We start from the raw sequence: 17162 nt of genomic DNA, 5'->3' as shown, positions 1-17162 counted from the left end.
GCCCCAACCCCCCAATCGGCCCTACCCTGAGCGTGACTGAGGGTGGCATCGCAATATCCCGATCCGCCCTGCTCTGTGCATGACAGGGGGTGGTGCCACAACCTCCCCATCGACCCTGCCTTGAGTGTGACAGGGGATGGTGCCCCAACCCCCCAATCGGCCCTACCCTGATCGTGACTGAGGGTGGCATCACAACCTCCCAATCTCCCTACTCTGTGCATGACAGGGGGCGGCGCCCCAACTCCCCAATCGGCCCTGCTCTGAGCTCGACCAGGGGCTGCACCTAGGGATTGGGCTTGCCATCTGCCACCCGGGAGCAGGCCTAAGCCAGCAGGTCGTTATCTCCTGAGGGGTCCCAGACTGGGAGAGGACACAGGTCGGGCTGAAGGACCCCCCCCTCCCCCCCGAGTGCACAAATTTTTGTGTACCGGGCCTCTAGTCCTATCTAATAAAGAGGGAATATGCTAATTAACCCTCATGCTGTTGCAAAGATGGCGGTGCCCACAACCAAAAAGGAAGGAATATGCTAACTGACTGCCCTGCCCTCAAAGATGGTGGCGCCCACAGCCAATAAGGAGGGAATATGCTAATTGACTACCACGCCCTCAAAGATGGCAGTGCCCAGTCCCCTCAGCCCCGCTGGGACCTTGCAATGTGCCTGCCTCCGGAGTCCCCCATTCCCTCAGTCCCCCAGCAACCCAAGGGCTGGCCCAAGGCACACGCAAGCCTCGAATGGCAGCTGCCCAGCCGTCCAGGGCCACCTGAGGCTCAGGTAACCAGGGCCGGCCGAGGCTTGTGCTGCCGACAGTGGCAGCAGCAGAGGGGTGATGGAGGCATCGCTTTCCCCTGATCGCCAGGTTGCCTCCCACTCCTGAGGGCTCCCAGACTGTGAGAGGGGGCAGACCGGGCTGAGGGACCACCCCCTCCAGTGCATAAATTTTCAGGCACCGGGCCTCTAGTTTATAAATATAATGCCTATGGATCTAGCCCTCTTTTGAAAAATTAGAAAACAGTAAGATATTACAATGAATCTAGATACCACAATATATTGTGATATATAAATCTGTATTTTCAAAACAAAACCATCTTTCCTATCTTCCCAAATAAAACAGTTGAACTCCCACAGTCTGAGTGCTATTTACCACTATTACTTTAAAAGCAACTGACAGGGGAAATCTCCCCAATGGTATCTCTGAGATCAAGAGAAACGAAAAATCTTAAACTTGGAAGTGCAGAAAGAGTGAGGACTATAGAAATTTTCGAGTTCAGATGCCTTTGCCTTGAACAAAATGGTGGATTCAATACCAAATTCTACCTTAAGATAATATGTGATATTTGATTCACTATATTCTCGAGGCTATTACAGTTCTTAATGAGTAACTGAACTTTTGACTAATCTATAGTGATCAAAAACAGGGCAGGAAGTCCAAATAGGTAGTTCTTTGAACCTTCTATACAAAATGGCCTCGCAAACAGTGATTGGGCTACCACAGGAACCTGAAATACAGTGGCTTTTCTAGAAACCTAGAATGAGCTGCCTAAAATATAATCCAAAGATTGGCAAAAATCAAACTAGTTATGTAAGAAATTATAAACTTAGTGTTTTTTTTTAAAAAAGGACCTACTCTAGAGATATCTGTATGAATAACCTCGAAGATACATTGTTAAATTAAAAACAGAAGGTAAAAACTATTTATATAGAATGCTACTAATTATTTTAAAATAAATGAGGATGCCGAAACCGGTTTGGCTTAGTGGACAGAGTGTCGCCCTGCGGACTGAAAGGTCCCAGGTTTGATTCCGGTCAAGGGCATGTACCTGGGTTGCGGGCACATCCCCAGTAGGAGATGTGCAGGAGGCGGCTGATTGATGTTTTTCTCTCATCGATGTTTCTAACTCTCTATCTCTCTCCCTTCCTCTCTGTTAAAAAATCAATAAAATATATTAAAAAAAATAAACGAGGATGATAGAACTAAATTTTACACATATATACATGATTTATATCCTAGGCTTATTTATCTATAGACTACTCTGGAGGAATACCCAAGAAATTGCTAATGTTTGTTTCAAGGAAAAGCAATCAAAGCCAAGGATAGGATGGAAGGATGACATAATCCACTATCTCTCCTCTTACTATTCTTTTTTCTTTTACCCAAGTAATTCATTGCTTGTTCAAAACAGTTAAATAAATAGAACCCCACTTACTTGCAATTTTGGATTTTACATCTGAAAATCTGAAAGATAAAAACCAATGAAGTTCATTAGTTGTGACAAATATACCATAGCAATGGTACTATTGTAAAATATTAATAAAAGGGGAAACTGTGTTTGGGGATATATGTGAGTCCTCTGTACTAAAGATCACCATAAAATAAGGAAGAGAGAAAAAGATAAAGTCAAAAGGGAGACAGTACTGACAGGAAGCATGCCAGGTGACAAAACTAAATTTGGGATATTCAGATGGAGTGGCTGGTTCTCATTTAAGAAACCCACATTGAATAACCAATTGTCAAACAACAAAGAATTGAATGAGGCATTAACAATCCAGCCAGTCCCATCACTGAGCTACTGTCCCTAGTCATATTCTCTGGCATTTTAAATTCACTTGATATTTATATTCCTCCCTCTGTTGGGATTTTTTTTTCAAAAAGTTCTATTACTGTTGTTTAAAATAAAAATAAAAAGTACATACAAATGAGTTATTTTAAAACTAGTGTAGAAGCCAGAAAAAGTACCAAGCATTGTGCCTAGTAATCAATCTTTGCAAATTCAGAAACTAAAATATCACACATACCATACACTAGAATTTTTCTCAAATCTTAACTATCAGGGGAAATACACATCATGGAAAATGGATGCCGAAAGTTCCTACACAATCAGTGTGAAGACAGAGGGAAGTGACTGGCAAAAGAGATGCCAAGACAGATGAAGAAAGTAATAAAAATTTAAAGTTATACAAAATTGATATACAGCCTATGCCACTCAATAATAGGAATACGTTCTGAAAAATGGGTCATTAGGCAATTTCACTGTTGTGTGAACATTATACAGTACACTTATACAAACGAAGATGGTATGGCCTACTACACACCAATGCTATATTGTATAAAGCCTATTACTCCTAAACTACAAGCCTATACAGCATGTTACCATACAAAACACAAGATTAAATCAACCACAAGAGAAAATGATGCCATCAAGAGTCCCAATAAACCTGAGACACAAGAGGCCATTGCTAGTGTAACCAGGCATATTGTTTTACAGAAAAATGTTTTTATAAGCAGAAAGAGTACATTCTGCAATAATGATAAAAAGTACAATAAATATATAAACCAGTAACATAGTTGTTTATTATAATTATCAAGTATTATGTATTTTGCATAATTGCATGTGCTACACTTTTATATGACCGGCAGCAAAATAGGTTTGTTTACATCAGCATCATCACAAACACATGAGTAATGCATAGCATCACAACATCACAATGGCCAATGTCTCTAGATGATAGGAATTTTTCAGCTCCATTATTATCTATGGGATCATATATGCAGTCTGTGGAAGGCCAAAACGACGTTATGTGACGCATGACTGTATCAAAGTCATGGCAGATCACACAGTGCACGTTAGGTGGTGTGAATCTTTGTGAAAAAAAATTAAATCTGATTAGGATATATATTCAACTCCAAGAACTGGCAGAGAGGCTAACACAAAACTGTAAGAGAAGTATGCAATTGTATAATTGAGAAATGGAAGAGATGAGTATATGCCATGTTTTATAGAAACATGTAATAGAGAGGATAGAGAGGGGATGGGAGAGGTAGCCAACAATTATTATGCACCTATCGTGAGCTTCACATTTTACCCATTTAAGTAAATGGCACAAGAATGAAATGAGATAAAGTTAAAAGAGAGATTTTTTGTGGGTCACTTTAAAAATCATTACTCTCATGCTGGGCAAGAATGAGATTTTTTTTTTTTTTAAATTTTATTGATTTTTTACAGACAGGAAGGGAGAGGGATAGACAGTTGGAAACATCGATGAGAGAGAAACATCGATCAGCTGCCTCCTACACACCTCCCACTGGGGATGTGCCCGCAACCAAAGTACACGCCCTTGATCGGAATCGAACCTGGGACCCCTCAGTCCGCAGGCCGACGCTCTATCCACTGAGCCAAACCGGTCAGGGCAAGAATGAGATTATTAATAATATCTAAGTGACAGTTAACCATTACTGCTAATCCTTTATAAGGACATAGTTGAGAATAAAATAAGGTATTTTGTGGGTAGGGAACTCTCTATGTTTGCGATATATGGTCAAGCTTTAAGTATAGCAATACATTTATATTCTACCTGTACCAGAGGATCTTCCAAGTATTACCAAAAGAATAAAGATATATTGTCTATTATATGGGAAGACATATTTCTTTCAGATATTCACATGCAGGAACTACTACTACCAATATTTTATTAAAGTGTCTGATATTCCAAGGACAAAGGAAATCATGCAAAAATTTCCATCTCAGTAAAGTTAATTTTGGGATAAAACCATTAATACTTGATTTAGATGGCCTTAAGCCTTTCAACTAAAGCAAGGGTTCTTAACCTGAATTCTCCAGAGACTGCGGATAAGCTGAGTATAAAAACTACATAAAATTGTATATAACAATCTGTGTGAAACTGACATTTTGGAAGAAACTTTATAGCTTTCATCAGCTTTTCATTGTCTCAGATCTTTAAAAACTTAAGAACTCTCATCTAGAGCCCTGGCTGGTTTGGCTCAGTGGATAGAGCGTCGGCCTGCGGACCAAAGGGTCCCAGGTTCGATTCCAGTCAAGGGCATGTGCCTTGGTTGCGGGCACATCCCCAGTAGGGAGTGTGCAGGAGGCAGCTGATCGATGTTTCTATCTCATCAATGTTTCTAACTATCCCTCTCCCTTCCTCTCTGTAAAAAAACTCAACAAAATGTATTTAAAAAAAAAAAAGAACTCTCATCTAGAGATAGGAAAAAGCAGCTGGGTGGTTCCATGTTTAAACACTCTCAGTCTCCTCCCATCTTGATTATGAAAGTCCAAAAAATGAAAATTTAAAATCTCACTTCAGTAAATTTTAAAATTCTTCTTCATCATTTTCCCCCCAGGGGAAAACAAAGAACTGAAATTATTTCAAGGTATATTATTAAATTTAGAAACTGAGACCATATTTTTTCATTCAACTATTATATACTGTACCTTACACAAAGGAGGTACTCAATTCACTCTTGTTGAATTAATGAGCAAGATCATACCGGAAAAAATACAAGTTTATTCTATAAATTACACCATATATCTAAATTAGCTCTTGAGAAATAAACTTGCCTATCAAAAGGTAACTCTTGGGCGATTAGGTGCAACTTCTGAATGATGTCTGCTGCTTCCTTTATCTATTAAAAAAATAAAAGCAATAATTTTTTTAAAACCTGTATATATATATATATATGTCAAAAATATTTATATTTGAAAATAGTAACATTCCCCTATGTATGCCCACAGACCCTCACCCAAACAATTTTCTTTTAAAATTCTCAACAAATAAAACTTTTTGAGCAACAGGAATACATTTGGGGTATCACCAATAAGTCAATAAAACATACACATTTGTCTTTCTGGCACTGAAATTTTACCATTTTATAATGCCACAGTAACCTTCCCAATGAAACCTAGAGTTCATTTACTCTGAAAAAATTCAACTAATAACTTACGGAAAGCAGAAGTGTAAGTTTCTTCTGACTTTATGAATCCAAAAAGGGTAAACAAGATATATGAAAATAATTCAGATTATTCTGCTGCATATATTCCACTTTAAGTGAATAAAACAACAAAAATGCCACCTCAACTTTTCAATGATTAGGTCAGACCACCCTCATCCAATGAAATGTAACTATTCAAAATCTGCAGAAATTCTGCTAATATTAAAAGTCAATTATAGAAAAGAAACACTCATTAATATAATCACCTCAGCATTTCTAAACCACACATAATTTCATGGAAAAAAAAACAAAACCCAACCAATCCATTTAAAAATTAGAACACTACATCATCAATCTGTAAGCTAGTGTACTAATTTACACATCAGAACAATAAGTCAGCTACTCAGTGATTTGAAGTTCTTCTCTGGAAAGTAGTAACTATAGTTAATAATTAGGACATTGTTATTAATGCTATAATTTGCTTTTATCCTTCAATAGTGCTCACCTTTTCAGAATTTGTAAAAACATCAGATTTCAATTCTCCATCTAGAAACTCATTAAAGTATTTCATCAATTTCTGAGCCTCTACTGCCCGTTGTCTGGGTGTGTTTACCCCTTCCAACTGGTCTCCAAGGTGACAGACTTTGGTTGCTACATAGCTAATGTGCTCATCCAGTTCTTGGAAATGTTGGAAGGCAACCTGAAAAAAAATATGCATAAGCAAAAAATACAATGACAGAATGCAGTTTTTACTTATAATAGAATGACAGCACACAGATTAACTTATAATTCGTATCAAAACTAAACTACTAACTCATCACTACTCTCAAACTGAGGTAACTAATGATAACATAGAAATTATATAAAAGATGATCTACAAAAACGATTCATGCCTAATAGATCAACACATAATCTGAAAAATTTTTAACAAAATTGCAAAATTTTATACTTTTAACTATTAAAATTATATTTTATCATGAATACACTTACTAATCAATAAAACAGCAAGACTAGTTACTATTCATTCTGTTTAACAAAGTTTCCCAGTACCACTTACTCATAAATAATGGCTCTGATAACAATGAACTAAGTATCAAAAAGACCAGTCATCTGAACAACCCACTTGCTACTACACTAAAAAGAGTTAAAAACATGTTAGAAGTAAAAGACACTGATTTAAAAAAATATTTAAAAAATATTTAAATATTTAAAGAGCAATGATAATATTTTAAGTAAGGTAAAATATTTTTTTTTTTGCTCAGTTTTGAAAACAGAAAAGATTACAATTATTCTACTGAGGCAAATGTATATTACTTCCTAGAATATCCCTTTCCCACAGTATACTGATTATCTTCTGGTAGATAAAAATTATACACTATGAATGCCTTAGAATTGCCAATAATAAAATTGCTGATAATTTAGATATACTAAGGACATCCTCTATGCTAGACACTATTCTAAGCATATTAATGTATTTATTTATGTAATCCTTACAACAATCTATTTTATATGCAGATGAAAAAACTGAGGCACAGAAAAGCTTGAGTTGCTTAAAGTTACACAGCTAATACTTGGTAGAGAAAGTTGGCTTCAGAACTTGTTAAACTATTAATATTTACTTGTTATTATCAAGGGAAAATTGCATTAGAAGTACCTGAAATCTGTCAATTTAACTACTTAAAAATGTATTTTCTATCTTATATAAATTATTGACTTCATTAAATATTTTCTCACAGCCATAGATGCTTAAATAAAGGAATCTAAATAAATGAAATCTGAGCCGCGATCAGTTTGCAAATCCCTAATGCTAAAAAAACACCTGGGAAGCAGCAGAACTAAACATTGTTCCTTAAACTTATACACTTACACACTCACAAAGGGCAATCAAGTCTAGATCAGGCTATGCAAGGGGTTTGGAGGTTCCAAATTGTCTGGAGCTAAAGAATGGCTAAGAAGCTTGACCTACTTAGCCCCAAGGCCAGTTTATTTATTTATTTTTTACTCCAAAATGAATTGAGGAAGAATTCTGCACCCATTTTTCCAGTTACATTGTAATTCTTATTAGGGCACATAACTCATGATTTTTGTGAAACTTCCCAGACCAGGTTTTCTCTGGGGAAAAACCTTATCCAGGCAATAATTTTCTGATATTACTTTGTTTTATGATTAAATGAGAATGCAAGTGACTACCTAAATATCCAAGCTAACAATAAGCCCTTAAAGATATAGGTCTGCTGAAGCATCATTCTTGAAAGGTTGGATTGTTAGAGGAGAAGCAAGGACCACACTATACTGGACAGCACCCCATCCTAAGAAGGGAACACTGTGATCCCAAATGTAAGCCACTGCCAGGAGTGTTTGATAACAATTCATTAACATTTTATCCCATGATATGGGAGAACTAGAGAGAAGCCTCAACAGTTAATCTCATTTGACTAGATTTTTATTAAGAACTAAAAGCTGAAAGAAAATAAAGATATTATAGCCTATACAAATTATTCATTGCTTAGCTAAATATTTACCTGATTGCTTTTCTGAAGCTCTTGTACCTTCTTGGCAAATTCCTTAGCTTCTTTCTGACACTGTTGCTCTAGTTTCTCCACTTTCCTTTGAATCCTTTCATCCATTATCTGGAGTTCTTGAATATGATTTACAAATTCTTCTAATAACCTAATAACGGAAAATAAGAATATGTATCAATCCTCCTATGATTAATTTTAGGAACTTCATTTAGAACTGTAAGGTATTAATAAACTTGAACTGAACTAAGGATGATCTTGTTAATCTTCTCTATAGTATCTTGTTAGGAATTATCTCTGACATGAAAGAAAACCTCACCTAAAATCTCCATTAACCTCCAAACTAGAAACCAATTTCAAAGAAACAGTCAATAGGTAAATATACTACATAAAAATCATATTGTGCATTCTAGAGTTCAGTGACTTTCTGTTCCCCAATTTACAACTATACTTAAAACAACACATTTAATATGTTTTTAATGCCAACTCTTACTAATTTATTAGTAATTGGAGAAAACATTAAGTTCTTATAATGTAACAAAACCCCTTCCCTCATACTAAAGTCCTTCTCTAAAATAAAAGGAATGTAAAGGGGGGAAAATCAACCAAACTTCTAATGCTTGTGTCTTTTAATGACCAACTGTTAACTAAAAATCCCTTTACATGAATGTTAAAAGAAATTCCAATAATCACATCTATTTCAAACACTAATTTGTACTAGATTGGGTCTATGAAAAAAAATTTTTCACTTCACCTTTTAGGATCAAAAGCTTCAGATCCTCCTCTAGAGCCTCCTCCTGGGGTTCTCCATACAAGACGTTCAATATACTCATCTGCCACAAAAGGTTCCTAGTTTATAAAATAAATGTTCTTTTAAAATTTTTCATAGAAGATAACTTAAAAACACCTACAAAAATGAAACAGGTTCTACTATGTGAGAACTTCAAATGAAATTAAATTACTAATACCAGTTAAAACATCCCAACAGAAAAGTGAACAATTTATTGGAGAAATAGAAATGGTCAAGAAACATAAAAAAACATGCAATTGCACAAATAGTCAAATTTTCACTTTATCTCACAAAGTGACAAAGTTTTTAAAAATTATAATATGTAATGCAGGGGAGGGTAAACTGACATTCATACTCTCATTACTATTAGAAATGTTAACAGGTACAATGTTTTTACAGGCAATAGGTAATAGTTTGGTAATATCTACAATATTACAAATGTTCTTACCCTTTAACTCAGTAATTCTACTTTTAAAATTTTAAGGGAAAAGCAAATAAAAACTTAAAAACTTTTTACAGAATGTTTTCTGGGTAAAATTGTCTACATAAATACTCAACAAAATCATCATTGAAAGTTATGGTAAACTTGTAAGATGAAAAACTATGTTCCTACTAAAATCATGTTATAAAAAATTTAAATAAAATGAGGAAAATGCTCACAATATCTGATGGAAAAAACAAGATAAAAGTATTTTTTAAATTTTCTCATGGAAAAAACATTAGTTAGAAAACAAAAATATATTAGAAGGACCAATCCAAAAATAAATAAATATTCATTCCTAGCCGGCTCAGTGGATAGAGTGCCAGCCTGCAGACTGAAGGGTCCCAGGTTTGATTCCTGTCAAAGGCATATGTCAGGTTGTGGGCTCGATACCCAGTAAGGGGTGTGCAGGAGGCAGCCGATATGATTCTCTCTCATCACTGATGTATCTCTCTCTCTCTCCCTTTATCTCTGAAATCAATAAAAATATATTTAAAATAAATAAATATTCAAATGTTCACCATCAGCTGATAATGCATTTTTTAGACTAGTACACAATTATTTACATATTTTCCACACTACCCTCTTACAAATAAATATATATTATCTCCCACTTAGCATATAATTTAAGCTGGTAGCACTTGCTAGTGATTCCAGTTTAAATTGTTTTATCTATAAAATTTTCCATTTTTTAATCATAGTTAAAAAAACATTTTCATTGATAAACATTAACTGAACAATACCATTTCCAGTGTCAAGCACTCTGTTAGGCTTAGGATTATAAAGATGTATAAATACAAACTGAGAAACTCATAGTCTAACAATAGGAAAAAGCAGCAGTAGTATGTGGTAAGTAAATAAAAATGCATGCACAAACTTGAGTGTTAAAATTGCTGAGTAAGTTGTTATAACTCAGTAGGTAGTTGGGAGATGGAAATAGGATATTCATTAAGTCACTGAGTTTGGTTCATGGAGAATTGGCTAGGCAGATATGTCTACTAAAAATGAACAGCAGCTGCAATTACAGCCTCATTCTGGGAAAGCCATGAAATTCAGTGGCAAGAAAAATATCTTCCCAATAGGTAAAGGTTAGGGAAACATACCTGATTTTTCTCTTGGGTGGACAAGAGAACTGACCTGAGATTAGAATATACATGGGACTCACAGACAACAGCAAAAAGCCTGGCTATCAGAGGACAAAGAATAGTACATGAAGATAAGAAGTCTTGGGCAGAGTCATGTATATTTGGGAGTGGGCATGAAGAAATAAGATCTTGGTGACACATATTAACACCCCTAAAAGACAGACAACCACCATGGAAAAAGAATTAATCAATGAAGACAAAATGCCTCTACCAGTTCACATCAGCCAGCTTCTGCCCAGCATTAGCACACTGAACAGAGCAAACATAATACAGATACAACATGACCCCAACAGCATGAGGTCCTACTCACCAAGGCTGATTCAGCTACTATCAAAGCCAGACAGCTAACCTAACTGTGACAGAGACCAGCTCTAAGCCCTAAAACAGCCCCATCCTACAAGTAGACTAATCAGCCACATGGTGGCAAGTTGACTATATTGCACCCTTTCCATTGGGGAAAAGTAATTCATTCTGCCAAAATTGAAAACATTCCTAGTTGGGTTTATCTCTCACAGAGGGAGTGTTTCTTCCCCTGGCATGAGAGCCTGCATATCACATCAGACCAAGGGATCCATTTTACAGCAAAGGAGGTGACTATAGGATCCACTGGTCATATTATAAACCACACAACTCAGTAGCTGCCAGTCTTACAAAACACTGGAACAGCCTGCTGAAGACATAGCTGGAGCACCAATACAGAGAAAAACCTATATAATAAAAGGCTAATATGCAAATCGATCAAATGGTGGAACAACGGTCACTATGACACGCACTGACCACCAGTGGGCAGATGCTCAATGCAGGTGCTTCCGCCTGGTGGTCAGTACGCTCTCATAGAGGGAGCGCCACTCATACAGAAGCCGGGCTCATGGCTGGTGAGCACAGCAGTGGTGGCAGGAGCCTCTCCTGTCTCTGCGGCAGGGCTAAAAGGATGTCTGACTGATGGCTTAGGCATCAGTGGGGAGCGGGCCTAAGCCATCAGTTGGACATCCCCCAAGGGCTCCCAAACTGCGAGAGGGCGCAGGCCTAGCTGAGGGACCCCGGAACCCCCGTGAGTGCACAAATTTTGTGCACCAGGCCTCTAGTTAGATATACAAGTCAGAAAAATAAGTTTGTATTACAGGGACAAAACTGAAGCTAGATATAATTGTAAAGGTATTATTTAAAACCTCTGAATTGGATGAGATCAGAAGGAAGAGAAACATGACAACATTTGGAGAAAGAAAGAGGGAAAAGATCCAACAAACAAAAAACAAAGAAGGAGGGAACAGTGCAGGAAGAGGAAAAATTAGGAGAGAACAGTGTCCTGGAAACAACGCACAGATTTTATCTTCAGAGGCAATCAAATTACCACAAAAGTTTTAAAAAAATCAGCTACTGAGCTTAATGTAATTGAAGTTACAAAAAAGCAAAAAACGAAACAAAAATAAATCTTCCTGCTTATAAAACTAAATGAATCTCAATAACTTGCTTTCTTATACTCAACCTTGCTACAAAGGCATTTACAATGAGAAAAAGACAAATTAACAAATTCTAAGACCTCCAAATGACCAAGTCTTCCCAAGAGGATTGTCAAAAGAGAAATCTCTTAGAATTTCATAAACCAAATGAAGGTATATCTTCACCTTCTATTTTATTATAGTAGCAATTAAAAGCAAAAATTGCCAAAACAAAAACTGAAGTATACAACTACACACTAAGATACTATCATATTAAATTCAACTGTAAGTAATTGGTTATTGATTGCTCTATTAAACTGATTTTATTTCATACTCCTTACATATGCTACCAAATTTAAGAAAAACATGGGATTTGTAGTAATTTCTGTTAAAAATTTAGACATCAAGCCCTTGAACAGGAACATGAATCTTTAATTTAACATTGTTTCTGAGATACCCAACTAAACTTTTATATTTTCTCAGAACATCTTTACCAAAATAGATCCAGTACAATGTGTTACAACCACCCATATCTGTCTCTCCACTCCCCCTCTCTCCCAAAAAAAGGCATGTCAACTCCCTTAAGCATAGACTTTATAAAGCCTTCTCAAAGTTCCCCCCAACGGCCCCTGAAATCTCAATGTCTTGTTGTGAGCTACCACTTCCACACCTAAAACATGCAAATACAGATTCTATCTCTCCTCAGTACTCTGAATACACCTCACCTTACAAGTTGTAGTCATCTTCCACCTCTGCCTTGGAATGCCCATTTCCAAAAAGTTTCCACTCATCTATCATCATGCAATTTATGTGATTACTATATAAAACCTCTCCTAATTATCCAAGGAAAAGATTCTGTACTCCCACTGCACTGTTTCTTAACGAATAATCTCCCTGTGATGATGTGATATAAGAAATACATATTTTTGTCTCTGTACTCGGCTCCTGGCCACATCTCTTAAAACCTTTAAACATTTATTTAACAGCTAATATGGCTGAAACAAGCAGCATTTCAGCACCTTAAAGGTAAAGGAGTGGTCCTTACTTGTATATCTCACATTCATCAATATATATTTATCACATTAACAAGAGATCTTTCCATAAATATGTTTAAGTTACTTAGTTTGAAAATCTAAGAGACATAAATTTGTGCATAAAAAATGTGTTCTTGGCTATTCAAATTCCAACCTGGAAGTCAAAGAGCCATTGTCACCACAGTCAAATTACATGATCTCAAATACTATTACCAAGGCATCAACATTTACAATAAAGAAAAAACAACAACTAATTCCTAATTCTGGCATTCAGGACCTATACAATTAACCCCCAATTTTCCTTGCATGTCATTCCTCTTCTTAGTGCATGTTACACTCCAGCCAAAATGAACTCTTCCTCTGTCCCCAGGGTCTACCCTTACCTCCCTTTATGGCTTGGATTTTACTGTCTACTTTATTAGAAAATCCCTCCACCCAGTTCCACAAATTCAAAACTTATCCTCTGTATATCATTCAAACGACACCTAATCCTTTCACATTTCTAGAGGTAATTTTCCCACCCTCTCAATTCCTATATCACTTTATCTAGGCCTGACACCATTTATAACTTTATTTCAAGAGTATCTATAATAATAAAAGTGTAATATGCTAATTAGACCACACGTCCTTCTGGATTGTCTGTCCTTTGAGACAAAGCTGTAGTGGGCGGCCGCCACTGCAGCAGGGGCCAAGGCCCTTGCAGGAATTTCATGCATCAGGTCTCTAGTGTAGTTATGTATCTATTTTTCCCCTCCCTCTACTTAACAATAAGGGCAGGTTCTATATATACTTCAACATTTTCCAAAGTATGTACATGGAATTCACAAAATTAATAAACACTACAAAATAAACGTTTCATGGTCAAAAAAGCTTAGAAATGAACATCTCAGAATTTCTAACATGCTAAGGTATATCGTACATCTCTAACAAAACAAAGTATGCCCATTTCCAAAACCTATTTGGCCTGTGAACCATTTGGGGTTTTGTGTTTTGGTGTTTTTTTTTACAGGGCACTGAGTTAGATTAATATTTCTATGGCATGCAGCCTCATTACTCTTGGCACCTTATCTTGAACTTAATAGATCTTTAGTAAATATTTGTTGAATAAATGGGTAATTGACCCTAGTTAACAAAAAACTCTCCCATTAAGGTAACTTGCCCAAAGAGAAGACTCCAGAATAACAAGAGAAAAAAATAGCGAGTGAGAAGGGAGTATAATATCCTCAGTAGTGCAGTAAGAGAAGAATATTTGCAACAACAGAAAAAGAACTTACTACCCCAGGTACTTCTTTATATGTGGAGGAATAATTACTCCAAATCACATAAGAATTCCTAGTCAGAATGTCCATCCTGAGGTGATCATTTAGAAACACACACATAGATTCTTTTAGAAAGAGTTGTCAACAAGGGCTGAAACTAAGAAGGAAATAGTATTTCTATTAAAATAACTGAATAATCTATTACTAATCATTTCTGTCAACCAAGGAAATAGCCTATACTTGATTTTGTTGTGTGGAGGTGTTTTTGTAAAAAAAAAAAAAAGTCTCGTGGGATCAATAATATTTTAAAAGAAGTAGAATTAACACATGGAATTTCATGAATTCAAAACATAATTTTGCATTGATTTGACCTTTTTCAACATGGAAAAATGAATGCAAAATTCAACTTAATAGTGCACTAAAACCAGGATGCATAAAAACAAAATATCCTTGACTACGTCCTGACCTCTGCTTCTCACAGTTCCCCAGCTGTGACTAAGAAAGGGAAGAGAAAACAACATTCCCTGACTTGTCCTACAACCTAGATCCCATGGAAGTAGGAACAGGAAATAACAGCAATGACTAAGGTTTGTGTGGGTTTTTTTTTAAATCCCTCTCCTCCCTCTAAATCTAAGAAACCAATTTTCACTTAGGGATGAGAACTTATTCAAGAGTAGAGCTCGTTGTAGGGCTGAAAAGGGAAATATTTTTCTTAATCATACTATTAAAATTCCATTGTAACTATTAATGTAATAATGCTTTTCATATTGATGAAACAACAAGCTACATATGGTCAGGAAAAAGAAATTCACATGCGTTAAGATCCATAAGCATGTTTAAGATTGCTCTATGAGCCCTCTGGCCACAGATCTAGTCTGTCTCTATCAGCAGTGGTTTTCAACCTTTTCCATCTCACAGCACACATAAAGTAATTACTAAAATTCTGTGGAAAACAAAAAATTGTTATATTTTTTACTGATCTGACAAAAAGGTATAATTTTGATTCATTCATGTTGGATAGCTATTGTGTTAGTTGTCATTTTTTTATTTGACAATCTAAGGGAAAAGGTCAGTGTCTCTGACTAGTCAAGTATTGCTTATTTTAAAAATTCTTGCAGCAGCTCGACTGTTGTGGCTCAGTGGTTGAGCATATCAACCTATGAACCAGGATTCCCACATGTCGGGGTTGTGGGCTAGATAACCAGTCGGGGGCGTGCAGGAGGCAGCCAATCAATGATTCTCATCACTGACGATTCTGTCTCTCTCTCCCTCTCCCTTACTCTCTGAAATCAATAAAAATATATATATTTTTAAGTTACTGCAGCCAGAGGCACACTGGTTGAAAATCGCTGCTCTATCAGTAAGTAAATATTACCAGCTGTCACATAACTGGAGTCACTGAGTGAAGTTAAACCCTAATTTGGTTTAACTACTTTACTAAATGGTGGACCCTAGAAAGCAAAATATGTATTTCTCTACTTCCACCCCTTCCCACCAATGGGAGTAGAAATCAAATACACTTTCAAGTAAGTTATATGAACTCATGGTCAAACGTTTAAAGAAAAAAGAGACATAATTAGGAATGTCCAGCAGTATTCATTAACTCAAAGACTAATGCCTTATGAACTGTATGACAAGATAACTTTCCTATTAAAAGCTAGCGAATACAGTATTTTATTAAGTAAATTAAAGATCTCAACTTCACACATAGTTTCCTACCTTTATAAGATGCAAAGAAATAAAACAAGGAACTACAGAACTCCTTTAGTACCTTTCCCAACAACACACAGTAAAAGCTTGTAGCAAAAAGAATATCTCCCTGCCCGTGTCAATCGATAAACAGATGGAACTGTAGTTAATGTGCTCTCTCTCTCATCACTTAAATCTGAAGAAACTCAATTAGCATTTCCAAATTCTTTCTTATAACTATAAATCCTCCACTCACAACTTACTATTTTATTACAATTTATTATAACAATGGCACCTTATTCCTCTCAAAAGCTTTATCTATCCAAAAGCTGACAGAAACCCAAAATACTGGAACAGGAACAAATGTGAAAAGTTCTCAGTTATAAACACTGTGGCATTTACACTTTAAGCCAAAAACAAACACACACAAAATACAACCAAAAAACCTGCTGAATCTTAAGCAGAAAAAGGATCCAATTGTCCCTCAGACAGAAATTCTCTATTGCCGACTGCAGTCTTCTCACTTATTACTTCCTTTGTTGCTCAACATGAAACACAAGCACACGCAAAAAGGGGTCTTTCCTTCCTCTTTCTTCATATCTGTTTTCATTTTTTTTTTCACAAAAGGAGACCCGTTCTTTCCACGTGTCATTGTTTGGTGGTCCCATTAGAACTTTCCCATCCTGTTATCTCACACCGCGCAGCTTCTCACACTGGATTTCCCGAAATTACACTTTACGTCCTGGAGCCTGGAAACTCCCAGGGAAGCCCTCGGAGAGCCCGCCGTCTCCGCGGGAAGGCTCCTCCAGCCAGCGGGTCGCTGGTTTTATAACGCACCCCACTTACCGGAGGCGGGCACACAAATGTTCCTTTTAGTTCTGCTCCCCTTCCGTCCAGCGGACCAAACGGGCCTTTATTATCCTAAAACAATACGTCGGCCGGCCTTCTCCAGTGTAAGGGTGAACCGGCTGGCAGGTGAGCGCCGCTTCCGGTCACTAACGGGGTGATCACAAACCAGGGGCAGTCCCGAGGCGTCCCGATCGCCGGCGGCCCCGAGAAAAATCACACGAGGGGCCCAGC

At 36.7% G+C, this 17162-nt stretch overlaps 1 protein-coding gene across 1 annotated transcript in view; it reads right to left on the bottom strand.

Annotated features, from left to right (window-relative positions):
- EXOC5 (exocyst complex component 5) overlaps positions 1–12898 on the bottom strand; it is a 38733-nt gene extending 25835 nt beyond the window's left edge. The window contains exons 1-7 of the mRNA XM_006767727.2: positions 12831–12898; positions 10620–10653; positions 9000–9094; positions 8249–8396; positions 6232–6426; positions 5356–5420; positions 2206–2234 (exon numbers count right to left, since the gene is read on the bottom strand). Coding sequence (XP_006767790.1) covers positions 2206–2234; positions 5356–5420; positions 6232–6426; positions 8249–8396; positions 9000–9094; positions 10620–10653; positions 12831–12898 — 634 coding nt within the window. The remainder of the gene's footprint in view (positions 1–2205; positions 2235–5355; positions 5421–6231; positions 6427–8248; positions 8397–8999; positions 9095–10619; positions 10654–12830) is intronic.
- Between the last annotated feature and the right edge of the window lie 4264 nt (positions 12899–17162).

Source organism: Myotis davidii, unplaced genomic scaffold (genome assembly GCF_000327345.1).
Source record: "Myotis davidii unplaced genomic scaffold, ASM32734v1 scaffold281, whole genome shotgun sequence".
In the NCBI taxonomy this organism is placed as follows: Eukaryota; Metazoa; Chordata; class Mammalia; order Chiroptera; family Vespertilionidae; genus Myotis; species Myotis davidii.
Note: the sequence above shows the minus strand (reverse complement) of the source record. Positions and strands in the feature narration are given on the sequence as shown.